This window comes from Scylla paramamosain, chromosome 1, assembly GCF_035594125.1.
Source record: "Scylla paramamosain isolate STU-SP2022 chromosome 1, ASM3559412v1, whole genome shotgun sequence".
In the NCBI taxonomy this organism is placed as follows: Eukaryota; Metazoa; Arthropoda; class Malacostraca; order Decapoda; family Portunidae; genus Scylla; species Scylla paramamosain.
The window spans coordinates 17,365,001-17,388,503 of record NC_087151.1 but is presented as its reverse complement, the minus strand read 5'-3'; the positions used below and the strand labels follow the sequence as shown (position 1 = coordinate 17,388,503).

General features: G+C 40.2%; 1 protein-coding gene across 5 annotated transcripts in view; it reads right to left on the bottom strand.

Moving 5' to 3' along the window:
- Positions 1-23,503, bottom strand: part of LOC135101636 (vacuolar protein sorting-associated protein 52 homolog) — a 241,875-nt gene that overhangs the window by 106,662 nt on the left and 111,710 nt on the right. For all 5 annotated transcript variants that reach the window (XM_064005942.1, XM_064005905.1, XM_064005933.1 and 2 more), the window contains one exon: positions 14,838-14,935. In XM_064005942.1, the coding sequence (XP_063862012.1) occupies positions 14,838-14,935 (98 nt within the window). The remainder of the gene's footprint in view (positions 1-14,837; positions 14,936-23,503) is intronic.

Genomic DNA, 23,503 nt, shown 5'->3' with positions numbered 1-23,503 from the left:
TAACAGGTTCAAATAGCACCCCCTATCATATTTTTCCAGCTCAAAGCACTTTTATCCTCAGACATGCCACTGATTCATAGAAATGGATGTCGTATGCTCCACTCTCAATATTGAGCACTTTGCCAACATAAGTAAACTTTTGCACCAACATTCCAGCCCTCCTCTAACTCCAACTCTACCAAAACAAAGTCTCCCTCAGCTGGAAAGGTGAAGGTGTTGATAGGTATACTTCCTCTTCTTGAACCTTATCTGAGTACTCAGAGGTGTCATCCAGCTCTAGGGTAACTCCAGTGTCCTTCTCCTCTGAGCTCTCTAGGACAGCAGCCACCTTTGCCTGTTTTGCTGTCTTCTTCTTACTCCCCTGCTCTACTGACTTCTTCCTGCTCCTCTCAGCTTTATTATGGAGATCTGAGTTGGCCTCTTTGTTCTCAGTCACAATGCATGTACAGGCCCTCTTCCTTCCCATTCCAGGTGGTCGTCCTGGGACCTTAGGAAAAGGTCAAATGGCCTCTGGAATGACATCCAGGCCTGCTTTGGAATAGGATAGAGCTGTGCTTGTGGTTGGAGTTGGAGCTGGAACTGGGGTTGCCAACTGCAATGGCATGCTTTCAGAGTGCTGCCTACCAGGGGTTGCCTCCAAAGCAGGATCACCCAAATTTATTGAAAAACAAGTTTTTGAATACCCTCCCTCACCCTCATGAGGTGCATCCCTAACTGTCTCATCCACTGGCGGTGCTGTTCTCTCGCTGACTTCTGCTCCCAAGAATGCCTTGTCATGGAAGATATCATGGTTTATAGGCCAGATACCAGTGGCTGAAAAGCTGCTGAGAATGTTGATGGGTGTGCAGCATGCCTTGATCCATGCCTTGGAAGCAAATTCTGGCAGCATGTGCTCAGTAATGTGTGTGTGGGGGTAGGTCAAGGTGTAATCAATGATGATAGTTGTCAGATAGGACTTGAAAGTTCCAAAAATAGTGAGATCAAGAGGCTGCAGCTTATCAGTGGTGTGTGGAGGCAGAGTGATTATAACAACACCATTGCTGATGGCATATTCACTGGCATGTGACACTCAGCATTATCCAGAATGAGGAGAATCTTGTTGACTGGGGAGCAGAATGTCTTGGCCTGCACATGCTTGAGGGTATTCAGAAAAGTCCCCCTTCATCCATCCATTCTGATGTAGGATACCCTTAGCATCATCAATGGTACCCCTCATGAAAGCATCATTCAATCGTTTTCTTGAGAGTATGAATATGGGGGAAGGTAACGCCCAGCAGTATTTACAATCCCGACAAAAATCGTTGTTGCTCCTCATTCAAGTGAGATCTGTGAAGCTACAGGTTGGCCCTTCTCATACACACACTTCATGGGTTTCATGACAGTTAACATGTTGCTCTCATCTAGGTTAAATACCCTATCAGGTGTAAATGAATACTTCTCCATAGCAGAAGTATTAGCATAGAAGAAAGCCTTCATTGATGTCCTGTTGAAGGCAATGGGTCTCGCAATTGACAACCCCTCTGGTGACTTCAGTGTCAGTTCTTGATGCTGTTCCATGAAGGTATGATACCAGTCACAGGTTGCTGACTGGTCCCTCTCCCAGGCTTCAGCAATTGCCTGTGAATTGCAGGCCACTGCATACCTGTAGACAAGCTTCCTGAATTCAGTTCTAGGCAGGCCAAAGAACATTTTTGTGATCTTGATGGCACATGTTGAGAGGTGCTTCTCCTGTGTCTCTGTGAACACTTCCTTGGTAGTCTTTTTCAATGAGATGAAAGTAGAACCATCAAATATCCTTGACCGCTTGAATGCATCCTGTAATAAAGAATTAAAAATCAATAACGGGTTAATAGCCTAACAATAATATCTTTTTTTTTTTAACTAGCTGTTACCAATAAAAGCTATAGCCTGTCAATCAAAATAATGATGATAACTGTCCTAGGATATTATAAAAATGAGAGCCTAGTAATGACATTAGGGCCTATGGTTAATCATGAAATAACCTAGAATGCTTTAATAACTTTTCTTACCTATAGGGTTATGACCTACACGCCATAACGATTGCAGGCTGTTATGCAGCACTTGGTCTCCACCCAATAGTTGAAGGCTTCCTCCAGTGAAGCGTGGTCTGTCTGACGAATGTCCTTGGAGACAAACTTGTGAGGCATGTTGGAAGAGTTCTGAAATAAATTAAAGATCATGAGCTAACAAGAAAAAGAAAGGGAGAAAAAAAGAAAAAAAAACACACGCATGGGTTTCTTCAGTAGAGCATCATATGTTACCAAAACCTACCATAAATGTTTATTATTTTATTTTTTTTATTCATTAATTTTTTTTTTTTTTTCAGTGCAGTGCCTGCACTTTGTATCATATTTAAACCCCCCCCAAAAAAAACAACAACTGTATATGTAATATAGGAAAAACGTAACCTAACTTTAATCTGAAAAACAACCATGTTTTACTAATATTTAATCCACAATATGAATACAACTAATTACTTATGAACCTTACAATAAACGTATTAAGATCGATATTCCATTGCATTTTTTTTCCACAGTTAACAAAAAAAATTACTGCCACGATTTCACATTTTCCAATCAGCACTGACATTGTCATCATAATAAAACATGTTTAGTAAACATTTCTTCATTATTTTTATGAAGTAAAAAAAAAAAAAAAAAAAAAAAAAAAAAAAAAAAAAAAAAAAAAAAATGGCGTGGGTTCATCCCGTACACTCATTCCTATAATGTGCAAAACAAGACTTCATGATCAGTTTTCTTTATACTCTATCACCTGGAACACTGTCATGGTAAAAACAAACCTTTCACTCCGATATTTTTGAAATTAATTATTTTTACCATATAAATCTTTATCAATGAGGTCACAACATATTTAGAATCATGAGACACTATATTAGTAACAAAAGATAACACCAGTAGTAAAAAAAGAAAAACTTACCTGAAAATCGGACGCGGCTGTCCAGCGGAGAAAGGATGCGGCCATTTTGGTTCAACCCATTTTCTTCTTCTTCTATTCAAGGGCTACTTCTGTAAGCTTAATGGCTTTGGAAATATGGCAACTGTACTCTTCCTCCTCTTGTACGCTACCTACCCACCCCACCCTAACTCTCTCTCTCTCTCTCTCTCTTTCCTGACTTCTTTCTCCTTCCCTCCCTCCTATCCATTTCACCTATCCACTCACCTTCCCTCCTTTCATTCTCTCTCTCTCTCTCTCTCTCTCTCAGAGAGAGAGAGAGAGAGAGAGAGAGAGAGAGAGAGAGAGAGAGAGAGAGAGAGAGAGAGAGAGAGAGAGAGAGAGAGAGAGAGAGAGAGAGAGAGAGAGAGAGAGAGAGAGAATGGAAGGAGGGAAGGTGGATGGATAGGTGATATGGAAAGAGGTAATAAATGGAGAGGAGAGGTATCTCTCTCTCTGTGAGAGAGAGAGAGAGAGAGAGAGAGAGAGAGAGAGAGAGAGAGAGAGAGAGAGAGAGAGAGAGAGAGAGAGAGAGAGAGAGAGAGAACAATTCTGAGGATTGCGAAATTGAATGAGACTGACTGAGAATGAAAATGGATGGAAGGAGCATAAATGCAATGAAAATGGATGGAAGAAAAATGACAAGTAGTAGGGGACAGGAAAAGAGAATACTTATTTCACAATACTTACTCTCTCTTCAGTTCTTCACTCACTTCTCACCCTTGCTGCTTAAATATATTCTTTCTACTTCCTCCCCCATCCTCCTCCTTCACTCTTCCTCCACTTCCTTGCCCCATGTACTCTCCTTCCCTGGTTATGTCCCTTCTTCATCTTTTTTTTTCTCTCCATTCCTATTTCATCTTGTCACAAACATCCCTTCCTGTTATCTCCCCTCCCCCTTATCTGTCAGATAAGGAGGAGGAGGAGGCAGTAGACACCTGCCGAAACGATAATTACTCCCAGTGAGGTCTAAAGCACTGTTCAGGGGGTGCTGTGAACTTATCATTAAACCCAGCTGTGACCTCACTGACCCCTAAGCGAAGGTGCCTCTGGCGTTTTGCCTCTGCTAGTTGGGGGGACCTGAGGAGGTACTTTGCTGATTTTCCTTGGAATGACTACTGCTTCCGTGTCAGAGACCCGTCTTTGTGTGCTGAGCGCATAACAGAGGTGATAGTGTCTGGCATGGAGGCATACATTCCTCACTCTTTTTCTCGTCCTAAACCTTCTAAACCTTGGTTTAACACAGCTTGTTCTCGTGCTATACATGATAGAGAGGTGGCCCACAAAAGGTACTTAAGCCTTCCATCACCAGAATCTCATGCACTTTATATTTCTGCCTGGAACCATGCCAAGTCTGTTCTCCAACTAGCCAAAAACTCCTTCATTAACAGAAAATGTCAAAACCTTTCAAGATCTAACTCCCCTCATGATTTCTGGCATCTAGCCAAAAATATCTCCAATAACTTTGCTTCTTCTTCTTTCCCTCCTCTATTTCAACCAGATGGCACCACTATCACATCTATTTCTAAAGCTGAACTCTTTGCTCAAACCTTTGCTAAAAACTCTACCTTGGACGATTCTGGGCTCGTTCCTCCCTCTCCACCACCCTCTGGCTACTTCATGCCACCTATTAAAATTCTTCACAATGATGTTTTCCATGCCCTCGCTGGCCTAAACCCTCGGAAGGCTTATGGACCTGATGGGGTCCCTCCTATTGTTCTCCGAAACTGTGCCTCCGTGCTTGCACCTTGCCTAGTCAAACTCTTTCAGCTCTGTCTGTCAACATCTACCTTTCTTTCTTGCTGGAAGTTTGCCTACATTCAACCTGTTCCTAGAAAGGGTGACTGTTCTAATTCCTCAAACTACCGTCCTATTGCTTTAATTTCCTGCCTATCTAAAGTTTTTGAATCTATCCTCAACAGGAAGATTCTTAAACTTCTATCACTTCACAACCTTCTATCTGATCGCCAGTATGGGTTCCATCAAGGCCGCTCTACTGGTGATCTTCTGGCTTTCCTTACTGAGTCTTGGTCATCCTCTTTTAGAGATTTTGGTGAAACTTTTGCTGTTGCCTTGGACATATCAAAAGCTTTTGATAGAGTCTGGCACAAAGCTTTGATTTCCAAACTACCCTCCTACGGTTTCTATCCTTCTCTCTGTAACTTCATCTCGTTTCCTTTCTGACCGTTCTATTGCTGCTGTGGTAGACGGTCACTGTTCTTCTCCTAAATCTATTAACAGTGGTGTTCCTCAGGGTTCTGTCCTGTCACCCCACTTTCTTCTTATTATTCATTAATGATCTTCTAAACCAAACTTCTTGTCCTATCCACTCCTACGCTGATGATACCACCCTGCACTTTTCCATGTCTTTTCATAGACGTCCAACCCTTCAGGAGGTAAACATATCACGCAGGGAAGCCACAGAACGCCTGACTTCTGATCTTTCTAAAATTTATGATTGGGGCAGAGCAAACTTGGTATTGTTCAATGCCTCAAAAACTCAATTCCTCCATCTATCAACTCGACACAACCTTCCAGACAACTGTTCCCTCTTCTTCAATGACACTCAACTGTCCTCCTCTCCTACACTGAACATCCTCGGTCTGCCCTTTACTTATAATCTGAACTGGAAACTTCACATCTCATCTCTAGCTAAAACAGCTTCTACGAAGTTAGGTGTTCTGAGACGTCTCCGCCAGTTTTTCTCACCCCCCCAGCTGCTAACTCTGTACAAGGGCCTTATCCGTCCATGTATGGAGTATGCTTCACATGTCTGGGGGGTTTCCACTCATACTACTCTTCTAGACAAGGTGGAATCAAAAGCTTTTCGTCTCATCAACTCCTCTCCTCTAACTGACTGTCTTCAGCCTCTCTCTCATCGCTGCAATGTTGCATATCTAGCTGTCTTCTACCGCTATTTTCATGCTAACTGCTCTTCTGATCTTGCTAACTGCATGCCTCCCCTCCTTCCGCGGCCTCGCTGCACAAGACTTTCTTCTTTCTCTCACCCCTAACCACCCCTTTCTCCACCTCTCTAACGCAAGAGTTAACCAGTATTCTCAATCATTCATCCCTTTCTCTGGTAAACTCTGGAACTCCCTGCCTGCTTCTGTATTTCCACCTTCCTATGAGTTGAATTCCTTCAAGAGGGAGGTTTCAAGAAACTTATCCATCAATTTTTGACTACTGCTTTGACCCTTTTATGGGACTGGCATTTCAGTGGGCATTTTTTTTATTAGATTTTTGTTGCCCTTGGCCAGTGTCCTTCCTACATAAAAAAAAAAAAGGGACAAGGGAAAGAGAGAGAGAGAGAGAGAGAGAGAGAGAGAGAGAGAGAGAGAGAGAGAGAGAGAGAGAGAGAGAGAGAGAGAGAGAGAGAGAGAGAGAGAGAGAGAGAGAGAGAGAGAGAGAATGATGGATGGAGGAAGGAAAGGGGGAGGAGGAAATGGAAGGGGGGAGAGAAGGAGGGAAGGGAAGGAGAGAAGGGAATGGGGAGGGAAGGAGGGAAAGCGGAGGGAGGGAGGGAGGGAGGGAGGGAGGAGAGAGAGAGAGGAGAGAGAGAGAGAGAGAGAGAGAGAGAGAGAGAGAGAGAGAGAGAGAGAGAGAGAGAGAGAGAGAGAGAGAGAGAGAGAGAGAGAGAGAATTTTATTACTATTATTAGTAGCAATATTTGTACTTCATGTACTACTACTTGAACTTTGCACCTATAGGCATAAGCTTACAGGCTTAGGTGTCTGTGCTATGGCTGCATTAGATGCATAGTAATTATCAGACACTTTTTTTTCAAGAAGAAAGTGTGTCTAATGAATAGCACTGTGCCTCCAGGTAGTGAAGTTAGGCATGAGATGCAAGCTGAGGCAGCCTGAAGAAACTGTAAGTGGCATGGAAGGTGATTGGTCAGGAGAGCAGCAGTGTGCTGGCTAATCACGAAGGGACCAATATTGTATAAGGAGCTGTGGTGGCCCCCATGAAAGAGAGAAATCCCACCTATGCAACTCCTGTGTCGACAGTCTGCAATACGCTCCCCTTGCATTACGCTACGAGTTCTGTTACAGAGTGGACCACTGGAGGAGACAAATGTGTGACACTGTTGGTGAGCTGTGATTCTCTAGTGTGCTATTCTGTGCAGTGCTGCTGTTCCGTGAGGTGGGATGCGCTACCCAGTGACATAGACGCTTTGGTGAGTGAGGCCAGTGGTGGGATCCTTACTTGTATTGTAGTGTGTTGGTGTGCCCTGTATCCTGTGGTACTGCTCAGTGCAGGCAATAATGACAAGAGTGCCAGTGAGACAGTGTTTTGTTGTTCTTCCCCCCTCTCAGTAGTCTATTGAGTCCAGACAGGTACTGTGTGTGTGTGCCTTGCCCCTGCTAGCCAAATGAAACCAACAATGATAGCAGTTGTGGATCCCTACTGTGTGTGCTGACTGGCCTGGGCTGCTGAAGTGATGTGTACCTAAAGGCACCTGAAGGCTGGAAGGGGTAGGCACAACAATACATTTGTGCAAAGTATTCTGTATATGTATTCACACAGTATCCACTTATGGAACATTACCTCCTTCCAAATAACAGCAACATTGGACAGATATAAGTATTGGACCAGTACTCCCAAAATTAGTCCAGAGTTGCCAGTGTTGAGTGTATCAAAAGATGTACCTTGAAAATTTTTAAACATGTGATATCAAAATATAGTATTTTGAGATCACAATGTAGCAAAATTAATATCTTTATATCTTTAGAGCTGTATCTTGCCCTATTGCTCCTGTTCCTTCTCAGGAAATTCCAAGGCAGAGGTGCCTCTGATGTTTTGTTTCCACTGATTGTGGAGACTCTAACTTTCCATGGAATGACTACTGCTGTGTCAGGGACCCATCTCTGTTTGCTTAGCAAAGGAAAGTGATTATGTCTCACCCTAAACCTTTTCAACCTTAGTTTAACTTTGACTATTCTCATGCTATACATGGTAGAAGGCTAGCCCACAAATAGTACCTGAGCCTTCCATCTGGAAATCATGCACTTTACATTTCTACTTGAAACATACTAAAACTGTTCTTTGGCAAGCCAAAAAAAAACTCCTTTATCAACAGAAGATGTCAAAGCCCTTCCAGATCTAATTCCCCTTGTGATTCTCCAATTACTTTTCTTCATCTTTTCCTCCTCTGTTTCAACCTGACAACACCACTGCTATTTCATCTATCTCTAAAGCTGAACTCTTCACTCAGACTTTTGCTCCAAATTGTACTCTGGATGATTTAAGACTTATTCCACCAACTCCTCCACCCTTTAACTATTTCATGCTTCCTGTAAAGATTCTTCCTGATGATGTTTTCCATACCCTCACCAGCTTTAATCCTCAGAAAGTTCATGGATCAAATGGGATTTCTCCTATCATTCTCGATAACTGTGCCTCCATGTTTGCACCCTGCCTGTTGAAGCTCTTCTAACTGTCAACATTCACTTTCCTTCCTACTAGAAATTTGCCTACATTCAGAGGACTGCCCTAACCCATCAGAGTAATGACCTATAGCATTGCTTTAATTTCTTGTCTTTCTAGAATTTTGAATCTATCCTAAACTGGAAGATTCTTAAGTAATTTTTATTTTACAACAATATATCTAATCGCCAGTATGGTTTCTGCAGTGACTCTTCCGCTGCTGATCTTCTGGCCTTCCTTAGTGAATCTTGGTCATGCTGTTTTTTTGGTGAAACATTTGCTATTGCCTTTGACATATTAAAAGTATCTGATAAGGTCTGGTACAAAGCTTAAATTTCCAAACTACCCTTCTATGGCTTCTGCAACTTCATCTCAAGTTTCCTTTCAGACTGCTCCATTACTGCTGAGGTGGATGGTCATTATTCTTCTAAGACTATTAACAATAGTGTTTCTCATGATTCTGTCCTGTCACCCAGACTTTCTATCATTCATCAATGATCTTCTACACCAAATTCATTGTCCTATCCACTCCTTTGCTGATGATACCACTCTGTACTTTTCCATCTCTTCTAGATATCTAACTCTTCAGGAATTAAACAGCTTTCATTTCTAGCAGAAATAACTTCTATGAAATTAGGTAATTTGAGCCATCTCTGCCACTTTTCCCGCTTCCCCAACTGCTAACTCTGCATGTAGGTCTTATCCACCCATGTATGGAGTATATTTCACACATATGGGTGAGTTCCATTCATATTCCTCTCTTGAACAGGGTTAAACCAGGTGGAATCAAAAACATTTTGTCCTATCAACTCCTCTCCTCTAAATGACTGTCTTCAGCCTCCCTCTCTTTGCTGCAAGTTTGCATTTTTTTTTTTTGGGGGGGGAGGAAGGGGCACTGACCAAGGGCAACAACCCCCCCCCCAAAAAAAAAAAGAAAAGAAAAGAAAAAAAAAAAAAACCACTGAGATGCAGGTTCCCAGAGTACAAACTGGTAGTCAAAAACTGAAGGATATCTGCAATCTGTGGTTAACTACAATGGTCACATCTACTTGTAGCCAGGAAGACCCAGGTCCACCACTGGGGTGTAACAACCAGCAACCTTAATTACCAAATGGCTTGTCACCCTCTACTGCAACCATCACTACCAGACAAACCCCAATCATCAGGCACAATTAAGACAAGTATGACAACCACAGCAAAACTCCATCCACCAAGCCACCAAGGCACCACAAATTGCCCCAAAATCAGTACCAGCAGAAGCAGAACCCAACACATCTGTGACTAAGTATCACTACAGCACCAAACAGTTGACTGACTCCTGCAGCCTACCTCCCCACTCCCTTCTTACTTTTCCACTGGTGCCCACTTTCCAACTTTACTAAACTGTTCTTGAATAACCAATGTCTTCATTTAACAAAAGAAATATTTTTACATCACACTGGTATTGCTACTTTCATGATAACTGCTCTTATGATCTTGCTAACTGCATGCATCGCCCCCTCTCCATCCTGTGGTCATGTAGTCTTTTATTGTTTTAACTGGTGAAGTCTGGAACTCCCTGCCTGTTTTTTCATTTCCTTCTGTCTATGACTCAAAATCTTTCACAAAGGGATGTTTCAGGACACTTCTCTTCATAATTTTGGATGTTCTTTTGAACTGTCATTTTCAAGGACTGGACACTTTCAATGGGCCCCTTTTTATCTATTTATTTTTTTAATCAGACCCCTTTTGCATGAAAAAAATAAATAAATAAATTCTTGCATATTATTTATCTTGCTTCATTTTGCTTCCTGGTCATAATCATGGGATCTTCTATGAGGTTAGATTATGAAGTGGCACTGAATTTAATGTAGAATACCCTTCACTATGAGGCACCCAGTGTGGGTCCAGCAGTGCACTACAAGGGGCAGGCCACTGCTGCTCACCATTCAACATTTTTTTGCATCTTTTTCAAGGATTATTTTGCCTGCTTTTGTTATCCATTAATTTTATGCCAGGCAGTGATACATTAGTCTCTGAGTCTGCTCCACAACCATTGTTAACCATGATGAGCTATCAGCTTGTTGATTTATGCAAATACCAGACATGCCACAGTTATTGAGTAAACTTCTTACATGCTTTATCCAAAGTGAATAATCCAGCTTATCATGATAATGATATGACTGCTATTAGCAGCGCCATCATAATGATAATCATGACTGTGTACACGGGACTTTTAAGGTTAACATTAAATTCTTGTGATGCTCCAAATGTACGTTAAGATTGTCAGACCGTTAAAGAGTCATGACGCTAGACCAAGATTATGTAAGCATCATGATAACTCAATGACTGGTTTTAGTAGTGTTTTCATGATGATTATTGTGACTGTAGACATGGGGCTATAGAGACATGAAAATTTCACACTAGTAACATACTAGTGTCTATATTATCACTTTAGAGCCATCTTAAAATTCAATAGTTTCATCATACTCGCAATTCAAGTTCAAGGTTGGAAAAATCGCAATGCAATAAAAGTTTTACACTGTATTCTACGCTTCATGTCTGGCAAACATGGCTTCACATGTCTGGGGGGGGTTCCACTCATAAAGCTCTTTTAGACAGGGTAGAATCAAAAGCTTTTTGTCTCATCAACTCCTCTCCTCTAACTGACTGTCTTCAGCCTCTCTCTCACCGCTGCAATGTTGCATATATAGCTGTCTTCTACCACTATTTTCATGCTAACTGCTCTTCTGATCTTGCTAACTGCATGCCTCCCCTCCTCCCGCGGCCTTGCTGCACAAGACTTTCTTCTTTCTCTCACCCCTATTCTGTCCACCTTTCTTACGCAAGAGTTAACCAGTATTCTCAATCATTCATCCCTTTCTCTGGTAAACTCTGGAACTCCCTTCCTGCTTCTGTATTTCCACCTTCCTATGACCTGAACCTCTTCAAGAGGGAGGTTTCAAGACACTTATCCTTCAATTTTTTACCACTGGTTTGGACCCTATTTGGGACTGGCATCTCAGCAGCCTTTTTTTTATTAGATTTTTGTTGCCCTTGGCTGGTGTCCCTCCTACATAAAAAAGAAGAAAAAAAGAGGTTGCCAGTCTGTTCTATCCACCCACAGATAAGAGAAATACAACAATAATTAACTCCCACAGCTGAGAAAGAATTGACATGTCTAGGGAGAGACAATTACGAGACAACAACAATTATGGTCAAGGTATAATAACCCAGGAGAAAACCACCCTCATAACAGACCACCCACTTCCAGCAAGGTATTATAACACTCTCCCTGCCCAGTAATGCAATATCCCTCTCCCATAAAATGGAGAGAGATAAATTACTGCAAGGCATTTTAAAAGAATCCTCTGCATCAAAATGGGCATTGGAGAAGCCTCCCTGATCGCAGTAATATTTAACACAACAATACGAATACAGACAAGTACCCACACATGAACAGGAGGGTAATTCACCTCTCACTGTACAAGAACTCAGCCTGCATACACACACAGCTGAGCAGTCATGATCCCAGATATGGAATGTGTTATAATTAACTACACTCCCTGGCAGACTACTATGGAGACTCCTATGCTACTTAGATAGGCTGGAGTGTACGGATGGTAATTACTCACTTATCTCCTTAAAGCAACTGACCCGCCTGGCTATAATCCCTTCCCTGTCTCCTCCGTGAGTTTGCCTTCTGACCATATGTCTACCTCAGGTGATAGGTGGACTATGACTGGCTATAGGGATGCAGGGCAACACTCTCCCATCCTGCTACTAAGGGGAAGGGATACAAGGAGGGGGGGGGTGGCAAAATATATACATACATACATACACACCCACTGCTTCTTGCACCCCATGCAGGTTTGGATGAACAAAACATTTTTCTTCTGGAAATTCTGGTGACTAAACTATGGGAATAGGTGTATTCTAATTATTCTATTGTTGAGAGCAACTCTTCTACTAAATACTGGGTGAGACTCAAATTCAATGAACAATAAGGAAAATTAGATAGGGAATATAAGAGACATCGGTGGTGGTAAATGTTATACTAAGAGCTACAGGCTAAGCTACACATCAGAGATATATCCAAGTCTCGTCCTCGGCATGTTTCTCTCTCTCTCTCTCTCTCTCTCTCTCTGTCTCTCTCTCTCTCTCCTTTGTCTTCATTCTTCCTTGTTTCATACTTTCACTTCTTCTTTCATTAGTTCTTACTTCTCTTCGATTTACATTGCCACTTGGAACAATATATATATATATATATATATATATATATATATATATATATATATATATATATATATATATATATATATATATATATATATATATATATATATATATATATATATATATATATATATATATATATATATATATATATATATATATATATATATATATATATATATATAACTGTAAACATCACATTGTATCCTTATAACAAAGCCTCAGTGTTCAGTGTAAAGAGTCATGGAAAGTCTTGAAATTGGTAAATTGTCACATAGAGCAGTTCACTGTGACAACAGCTGTTAGGCATAGGGGAGAAAAAAAATACCTTTCCCCCACTCCCCTCACTGTTTCCCCCTCACCACCACCTTCCAATTTCATTACTCACATTTAATTTTTCCTACATTTTAATGGGTCCTGGCAAGCTTTGGAACAAAGAAAAGAGTGTTGTGATGGTGTTTGTTGAAGAGGGGCTCAGTAAGTGTGAGACTGGAAGGAAGACAGGGCGATCAGAAACAGCCATCAGACAAGTGAAGACTGCACTTGTGCTTGGAACAACTGTACACTCAAAATAGTATTATATTATTTTACAAAGTAATGACTTATGAACATAAGTCAAACAGTCCTCCGGAACCTAACTTGTATGTAACTTGGGGAGTATCTTCTGCAATGAGCAAGTGGAGAGAGAGAGAGAGAGAGAGAGAGAGAGAGAGGAGAGAGAGAGAGAGAGAGAGAGAGAGAGAGAGAGAGAGAGAGAGAGAGAGAGAGAGAGAGAGAGAGAGAGAGAGAGAGAGAGAGAGAGAGAGAGAGAGAGGAGAGAGAGAGAGAGAGAGAGAGAGAGAGAGAATGAGTGATAACTGCATCTATCTACCAACTTTGAAACAGCATCAAGATTGTGGTGAGTAGCTTAAGAAGCTCTGATACCCTATTAAAAGAGATACTATCTGAAAGTGGGGGACCAGAAGCCTGAAGTTCCTCGCTAAATCTACCTTTCTGTGGTTCAGCAAGCCCTGAATGTTCATATAAGGAAAAATCTATAGATATTTATTTGATATAAAAAAAGGATAGAAAAACAACCCTAATTGTATGTAAAAAAATAACTAGACTATGAAAGCAGTTTTGAAAAAGATAGCTAAACTTTAAGGACCCATATCTCAAAAACATGGTTTTTCACCTTTGAAAGCTATCTCCTCTGTCATTTATTCATCAATTTTAATGAAACAGTTAGATAAAATAAAGTTATCGATATTTTACTAAAATAAATATTTTCATGTTTTGTGAAATTTCAGCAAAAAATATAAATAAATAAATAAAAAGTTCACTTGACAAAAGAAGTAAAATAAGAGTAAGAAAAAATTTGTTACATGTAAGACCATAGAATAGCTTTTCCCACATGTGAAGCACATGCCTGTACTATAAAAATTGTAGGAGCAGATAAATTTAAAAAATAGAATTGTAAGAGAAATGGCAGGTAGTTCTGTCAAAATAGGTGGGGATGGACTTTTCGACCATAGCACCTTCTGTTAACCCCGTCTAAAAAAAAAATAAATAAATAAAATAAATAAATAAATAAATAAATAAAAAATAAGAAAAGCTTCCTTCCCTCCTTAAGCCCATCCATGTTGATGTTTACTGTTAACACTACACTGACTAATACTGGCAGGTTCTTCATCCTTTCAAAATTAATAACTTTGACAAGAAGAGTTTTCATGATTATCATGTAAAGGAAAATTTGCTTTTACAATTACCCTCACTACTATGAAGGTCATTTAATTCACCATGCCTTTCTGACAGTGACAGTTACCACTCTAGCATGTCTGACTGACATTTGTTTACTTATTTTTTAAATTCCAACTTGAGAGGAAAAGTTTGCATAAGAAATTAATTATATTATCACAAAAAGGGAAAAATCTGAATGAGAGTAATTTTAAGAAGCAAATGACCATTACAACAATATGGGAATGATGGAATAAATGTGAATCTGTTTAATTTCAAAACCTGATCTATTTATATATACATTTAATATCTCCATTATCTTTTTTATTAGCTGTACACAGTGCTTTGGACTCACTTAATATAAAACTTTTATTATGTAACTTTTGCCTGGTAAAATGATTAGCCCAGCAAGGCTCTTGAAGAGCCAGTAAATCAGCACTATACTTATATCCTGGTAGGAGTGAAGATTAAACTTCTATTCCTGAAAACATAAATTTACTAACCTCTAAAATTTTGTTCCTTGATGAATTTGCTCTTCTGGTTGAGAGCCTTGAGCTGCTGCATGAAGAGGCTGTCTGTTACAGGTGTGTTGAGGATGTGCCTGTGAATAAGATATTTTCAGTTTTCTAATCACTATGTCATATCCTGTGAGATTAACAATGCAAGGTAAAAAAGAAAAAGAAAAAAAATAGGAAATAAAAAATAAAAAATAAAGAAAATGAAATAAAAATAATAATTATAAAAAAACATAACTGAGAGAGAGAGAGAGAGAGAGAGAGAGAGAGAGAGAGAGAGAGAGAGAGAGAGAGAGAGAGAGAGAGAGAGAGAGAGAGAGAGAGAGAGAGAGAGAGAGAGAGAGAGAGAGAGAGAGAGAGAGAGATTGTGGATGGAAAATATTATACTGCTATAGACTGTTCAGAGCATGAAGTCCATTCAAGGTGGGGCAAGTATGGTGGTTTACCTCTAGCCATGCTGCCAAATCAACCTTCATACATGGGCCTCGCTCTTTTGTTTCCCATCCATGTGCTGTTTGAAAGGTGATATTTTATGTATTCTGTACATAGTAAAGGTAGGTACATAGTACAATGAGTGTCGATGTTTAGGATTATTACTATGATTTGTATAAATTCTATGACATGGCAAATATTTTTTCCCATGTTGCCATGTTGTCCTGGTAGTAGTGGTGGTGGTGGTGGAGTATTATTAAAAGGGGTTAGCACTCCCACGTACGTGTGTGTGTGTGTGTGTGTGTGTGTGTATGAGATATGTATATATATATATATATATATATTATATATATATATATATATTATATCATATATATATATATATATATATATATATATATATATATATATATATATATATATATATATATATATATATATATATACAGAGAGAGAGAGAGAGAGAGAGAGAGAGAGAGAGAGAGAGAGAGGAGAGAGAGAGAGAGAGAGAGAGAGAGAGAGAGAGAGAGAGAGAGAGAGAGAGAGAGAGAGAGAGAGAGAGAGAGAGAGAGAGAGAGAGAGATAAACAGGTGCGAAGGAAGGGAGACAGACTGTTAATCCGATAATTGGCAGACGAACTGGCAGCGTTGCACTCGTGGGAATTCCAGAATCTGCCACACCTTGAACGGACTTCATGCTCTGAACAGACTATACCAGTTTGATAAAGTGGCAGCTAGGGTGGGGCACAGCTCTGCCACTTTTCCCAAAAACACAGTGGGATACCTCCCAGAGGACACATGGTGGATGATTCATGTCAGGCTGAAGTCACCTCCAACTCACTGTTTGCAATAAGTTCAATGTTCTACAGTAGAACCTTGGTTACTGACCACCTCCCTTTTCCAACAAAACTCTGAACTCATAGCTGCTTTGGTTGCTGTGCCATTATTTGCTTTTCAAACAAAGTTACATGATTTCAAATATTAAAAGACAAAGCAAAAGCTGCTGTTTATTACTAATTTATAGTTTCTATAAATATTTCCTTCATTTTTATATATTTGGAAGAGAGACGCAGAGGGTAAGACAGTAGTTTAATTTTTGAAATAAGGTAAATGTGATCCCGTTGAAAAGCCTTGATGTAAATAAACTTTATCTTGAGTTTTGTAAATGAGATGGCTGGGGAAAATCTGAATGAGACCCTGGCAGAAGGGCTTCGTGTGCTAGGAATCAGAAGTCTGCAATTGATTATGTGCTAGTCAATGGAAGAATGTGTGAGAATGTGGATTGCATATGGATTGATGAGGATGGAATGATTGACAGTCTCAGACCATAAAATGCTGGTGCTAGAATGTAAGTTGTATGGAAGAGAGGGAAAGAATGTAAAGACTAAGAGAAAGTGGAGGTTGAGGGATGAAGGATGGGACAATTTCCAAGTAGACTTAAGTGAGAGAAGCTGGGAGGATGAAAGCTTGAATGGTGTGGATGAAATGAATGATAGATTTGTAGAGAATGTGAGAAATGCAGCAGCCAGTCTGATAGGGTTTGTAAGAATGAGTGCCAGAAAGCATACATGTAAGCCATGGTGGAGTGATGAGATTAAGGATGCTAGGAAGGGGTGAAAGAGACTAAATAGGGTGTGCAGGCAGTTGAGAAAGAGAAGGCATGAGAGTGAGGAGGCTGAAAGTGAATATCAGAATGCATGGACAGTGTATGCGAGTCAGCAGCGAGTGACAAAGCAAAAGATAATGAATGCTAAATTTAGGTGTGAGAGAAGTGTGATTCAGTCCTTAAGAAAGGAAGGTGCTGAAGGTGGCTGAGAATGGTACAGATTCTTGAGGGGTGAGGGGATGCCTGACAGTGAGAATGTGGAGAGCCTGAAGGTAAATGGACCAGTGGTGACAGATAAGGAAGAAATGAGAAGGGCAATAAAAGAGTTTTGGGAAGAAATTGGTGGTGTAGGCGAGGTACTTCATGTGAGAGAAGGATGTGTGACAATGGAGAGGAAAGATGCAAATGAGGTGAATAAAAGAATCAGCAGGGAGGAGGTGGAGAGATCTGTAAAAATTCAGAAGAATGGGAAGACAGTAAGACCAGATGAAATATCTTATGAGATGTACAAAAAAAATGGAAGGGAAGTTATGATTGATAGGTTAATTGAGTTATTTAACCAGATATGGGAGGAGGAGAGAGTACCAAGAATGTGGAATGAATGCAGGGTTGACTCTGCTGCATAAGGGAGGATACAAGAGTAAGAATGAGTTGTTGAAAAATTATAGGCCAATTTCATTAATGAATACAGTAGATAAAGTCTTTGGTGCAGTGTTGAATGAGATTATGTAAATGGATTGAGAGAGCTGGAGTGTTAGATGAGGAACAGAATGGGTTTTGGATGGACAGGAGACCAGAGGATATATGTTTGTGGTGAATGAAATGATTGAAGGAAAGAAGGATGGTAGTAAATTGTACTTATGTTTTAAAGACATAAAGAAAGCTTATGATAGAGTGAATAGAGAAATGCTAGCTAGAGTCTTAGAAAAGTTTGGGTTGAGTACAAAGATAGTTAACATAGTGCAAAGTATGTATGTGGACATGAGAGCTAGATACAGACTAGGAGATAAAGAAAGAGACTAGGTGAGGAGTGAGAAAGGAGTCAGGCAAGGAAGCATTTTATCACCAACCCTATTTAGCTTCTATACAGAGGAGTCAGCAACTAGAATGAGAGGAATGAATGTGGGAGTGAGCATCAAAAAATGATAAGATATGTGTGCAGATGATGTAGTGATCATGAGTGAACAGATAGATGAGCTTCAAAGTTTGTTTGATGTTGTAGATGGGTATGTAAGGGACTTTGGTGTGAGATTTAGAAGTCAGAAAAGCAAGGTAATGATAGGGAATGGATCAAAGGATGAAAGAAATTCAGTGTGGAGACTGGGAGGGAATGAGCTGCAACAGACAGATAAATACATGTACCTGGGGATGTGGATGAGTCTGAATGGCTGTGTGAAGGTGAAGAATGAAAAGACAAGCACAGTGAACTAGTGAGTGGTTTGACTAAGAAATGTAGCAAGGAGGAGAGCAAATATGATATGGTGCTTTTGCAAGCATTATGTATGGTATGGATGTGATTGCATAGAATGAGAATGAACTAAAGAAGTTAGAAGTAGGACAGAATAGAGTAGCAAGAATGGCACTGAATGCACCAAGGTATGCAGTGATAGAGGCTTTGAGGAGAGACATGGGCTGGAGTACTTTTAAAGAGAGACAGGTAAAGACAACCCTGAGATACTAGGCTAAATTAGAGTGAATGGATGATACAAGACCAGTGAGAAAAGTATTTCTGTGGAATGTTAGGAGTATGAGATGGAGAAGAAGTGGGTTAAGATGGCAGTAAAGAGTCGCTTGGAAACTATTTTGGCTTTTCAGTGGCTTGAGGGGAAGCATATTGAGAGTGACTGGATTATGACTGTTAGAAATGGAGAGGGTTTAGAGTGGGATGTAAGGTAGTGGAAAGGTGAAACAGACAGAGTAGTGAAATGTGTGGAACAGAGTGAATGGAAGAATAAGATAGAACAAAAGAGTACTTTGGACTGGTATAGAGAGAAAGAGGTGCTGATGTATAAAATGTGGTATGATGGAAGCCTGGGTGGTAATTTCTTCTGAGCAAGGCCCAGTGTATGGATGTGAATGCAAGGAGTTACAGATGGTCTGAGTCCCACAGCAAAGTGTGCCAGATATGTGACATGGAAAAGGATGAGTCAGTGGAGCATGTAGTGCTGGAGTGTGTGAAGTATGCTAGAGACAGGGATGAAATGATAAAGGTGGTGCTGAAGGAATTGGCAGATGTCAGAGTGGAGAAGACAGGAAGGGAATGGATGGCGTTGCTGCTGGGACTGTGCGAAGACAAATGAAAGGATGATTGAGGCTGTGAAGGAATTCCTGGAGAAAATGTGGTGCTAAATGTACGAATTAGTGGTGTGAAAGATGGTGTCTGTTTTGTTTGCCATTTTTCTTTTTTCCCTACAGGAGTTGCCAATATAAAAGCCTGGCTCAGGAGTAATTCCAAGCTACCTGTACCATCAAGATTGAGATAATTTCTGGGCATAGAAAAAGCTTAAAACTCAATTAATCTAATTAAATTAATAAAATTTCTAGAACATGAAAATGCAAGCAAAAATTGCAAATATCATCAAAGCAATGTATACAGACAATATCATGAAATTCAGACTGAGGAATCTGGAGACAGAGTGGATGGAAAACAACACTAGTGTGAGACAAGGCTGCATGATGTCACCAACAATGTTTAATGTATACATAGAGGAACTGCTCACAAGAATCAGAAAGGCAAATGTAAGTTATAGTATGGAGCAAAAAATTGGGCTGTCTCACATTTGTTGATGATGTTCATGGCAGAAAATAAAGAGTATATAGACAGACTACTATGCATTATTACTGAATATGGGAAGGAAAAGGAGATTGAATTTAGTAGCACCAAATGGAAAATTATGTGAATCAACATATGGGAAGAAGAGCAGTGGTTAATGAGGAATGATGTGCTCCAAGTAGTGGAAAGCTTCAGTTATCTTGAGATAGAAATAACAAAAGAAGGAATTGGAGGCAACACTCAAAGGAAAATTAATGAAAACAGCAAAGAAAATTATAGGAATGATAATGAGTGGAGAGAGCAGAGAAATAAACAAGTATGATCATGGAAGGTGTCTATGGAAAGGAATGGCAATGCCACACCTCTTATATATAGAGCAGAAATAATCAACTACAGAGTGGAAGGTGTTAGAAAACTTGAAGTGATCCAAAATTCTGAGGGAAGGTGGTGTTTAGGAGCTCTCAGGAACATAGCAACAGAAGCATTGAGAGGAGAAATAGGGTGTAGTTCTTTTAAGGAGAAGATAGAAAAAGGAAAGCTGTGTTTACTGAAGAAAATACAAACAATGAATGAAGAGAGAAATGGGCCAGCCAAGTATACAATACATACAAGGATAGTTCACTGTGGAGGAGAGAAACAGAAAGATGGAAGAATGGAGAAAGAATACAAGAAGGATGGCAAGAAATGACAATTAAGGAAATCAAGAACAAGATAAAGGAGAATGGCTATAAGGAATGAAGGAACGGCATGAGCACTAAAAGCACACTAAGATGGTATAGAAACAAAGGAAAGATAAGGAGAGAAGAGTGGTATCAAGGTGACTAGGGCAAGTAAATTATTGTTTAAGGCAAGAAGTGGATCGCTAGAATTGAACAGTAAGAACAGACATACTAGAACAACAATGTAAGTTATGTACAAAGGAAAAAGAAACAATTGGACATTTCATTATAAAGTGTGACATGTACAGGGCACAAAGACAAGTTAGATAGTCAAGTGGCAAGAATTATAGGCCAAGAGGGATGGGAAAGAGGAAAAAGAAGACAGAGCAATATGAACAGTGCTAGGACCAACAAGAGACAAAGATACCAATAAAGAAATAGTGAGCCACATGAAAACATTTCTGACCAAGTGCTGGACAATAATATTTTTTTATTAATGTAGGAGACACCAACCCCAAAAAAAAGCCCACCGAGATGTCGGACCCCGAATGAGGTCCAAAGCAGTAGTCAAAAACTGAAGGATGAGTGTCTTGAAACCTCCCTCTTGAAGGAATCCAAGTCATAGGAAGGTGGAAATACAAAAGTTTTTCAGAGTTTACTAGAGAAAGGGATGAATGATTGAGAATACTCGTTAACTCTTGCATTAGAAAGGTGGACAGAATAGGAAAGAGAGAAGGAAGAAAGTCTTGTGCAGTGAGGCTGCAGGAGGAGGGGAGGCATGCGGTTAGCAAGATCAGGAGAGCAGTTAGGATGAAAATAGCAGTAGAAGATAACTATACCTGTAACACTGCAGCAATGAGAAAGATGCTGAAGAAAGTCAGTTAGAGAAGAAAAGTTGATGAGACAAAAAACTTTTGATTCCACCCTGTCTAGAAGAGTGGTATGAGCAGAATCCCCCAGACATGTAAAGCATACTCCATACATGGACGGATAAGGCTCTTGCACAGAGTTAGCTGGAAAGGTGAGAAAAACTGGCGGAGACATCTTAGAACACGTAACTTCATAGAAGTTATGCAAGAGATGAAATGTGAAGTTTCCAGTTTAGAAAATAAGTAAAGGAAAGACTGAAGATGTTCAGTGTAGAAGAGGGGGACAATTGAGTGCCACTGAAGAAGAGAGGATAGTTGTCTGGAAGGTTGTGTTGAGTTGATAGATGGAGGAATTGAGTTTTGAGGCATTGAACAATACTAAGTTTGCTCTGCCACAATCAGAAATTTTAGAAAGATCAGAAATCAGGCATTCTGTGGCTTCCCTGTGTGAAGTGTTTACTTCCTGAAGGGCTGGACATCTATGAGAAGATGTGGAAAAGTGCAGGGTGGTATCATCAGCGTAGGAGTGGAGAGGACAAAAAGTTTGGTTTAGAAGATCACTGATGAATAATAGGAAGATTTAGGAGAAGAACAGTGGCCATCTACAAAAGCAGTAATAGAACAGTCAGAAAGGAAACTTGAGATAAAGGAACAGAAAGGAGGATAAAAGCTGTAGGAGGGTAGTTTGAAAATCAAAATTTTGTGCCAGACTCTATCAAAAGCTTTTGCTATGTCTAAGGCAACAGCTAAAGTTTTACCAAAATCCCTAAAAGAGGATGACCAAGACACAGTAAGGAAAGCCAGAAGACCACCTGTAGAGTGGCCATGACAGAACCCATACTGGTGATCATAAGGTTGTGAAGTGACAGATGTTTAAGAATCTTCCTGTTGAGGATAGATTCAAAACTTTAGATAGGCAGGAAATTAAAGCATTAGGACAGTAGTTTGAGGGATTAGAATGGTCACCATTTTTTAGGAACAGGCTGAATGTAGGTAAACTTCCAGCAAGGAAAGGTAGATGTTGACAGAGTTGAAAGAGTTTGATTAGGCAAGGTGCAAGCACGGAGGCACAGTTTCAGAGAACAATAGGAAGGATCCCATCAGGTTCATGAGTCTTCGGAGGGTTTAGGCCAGTGAAGGAATGGAAAACATCACTGCAAAGAATTTTATTAGGTAGTATGAAATAGTCAGAGGGTGGAGGGAAGGGAGGAACAAACCCTGAATCATCTAAGGTCGAGTTTCCAGCAAAGGTTTGAGCGAAGAGTTCAGCTTTAGAGATAGATGTGATGGCAGTGGTGCCATCTGATTGAAATAAAGGAAGGAAAGAAGAAGCAAAGTTATTAAAGATGTTTTTTGGTTAGATGCCATAAGTCACAAGGGGAGTTAGATCTTGAAAGATTTTGACACTTTCTATTAATGAAGGAGTTTTTGGCTAGTTGGAGAACAGACTTGGCATGGTTCCGGGCAGAAATATAAAGTGCACAAGATTCTGGTGATTGAAATAAAGGAGGGAAAGAAGAAGCAAAGTTATTGAAGATGTTTTTTGGTTAGATGCCAGAAGTCACAAGGGGAGTTAGATCTTGAAAAAATTTTGACACTTTCTATTAATGAAGGAGTTTTTGGCTAGTTGGAGAACAGACTTGGCATTGTTCCGGGCAGAAATATAAAGTGCATGAGATTCTGGTGATGGAAGGCTTAAGTACCTTTTGTGGTCCACCTCTCTATCATGTATAGCATGAGAACAGGCTCTGTTAAACCAAGGTCTGGAAGGTTTAGGTTGAGAAAAAGAGTGAGAAATGTATGCCTCCATGCCAGACACTATCACCTCTGTTATGTGCTCGGCACACAGAGATGGGTCTCTGACATGGAAGCAGTAGTCATTCCAAGGAAAATCAGCAAAATACTCCTCAGGTCCCCCACAACTAGCAGAGGCAAAATGCCAGAGGCACCTCTGCTTAGGCGGATCCTGAGGAGGGATATGAGCGATAGGATAAGATACAGATATGAGATTGTGATCGGATGAGCCCAACGGAGAAGATAAGGTAACAGCATAAGCAGGATTAGAGGTTAGGAAAAGGTCAAGAATGTTGGGCGTATTTCCAAGAGAGTCAGGAATACAAGTAGGGTGTTGCACCAATTGCTGTAGGTCGTGGAGGATAACAAAGTTGGAAGCTAGTTCACCAGGATGGTCAGCGAAGGGAGAGGAAAGCCAAAGAACGGAGATCTCTGCAAAAGGGAAGAGAGTTGAATGTGCTCCACTTTGGAAGTTCAGTAGTCAAAGAATTTCTTATAGTCAGAGGAGTTAGGTGAGAGATA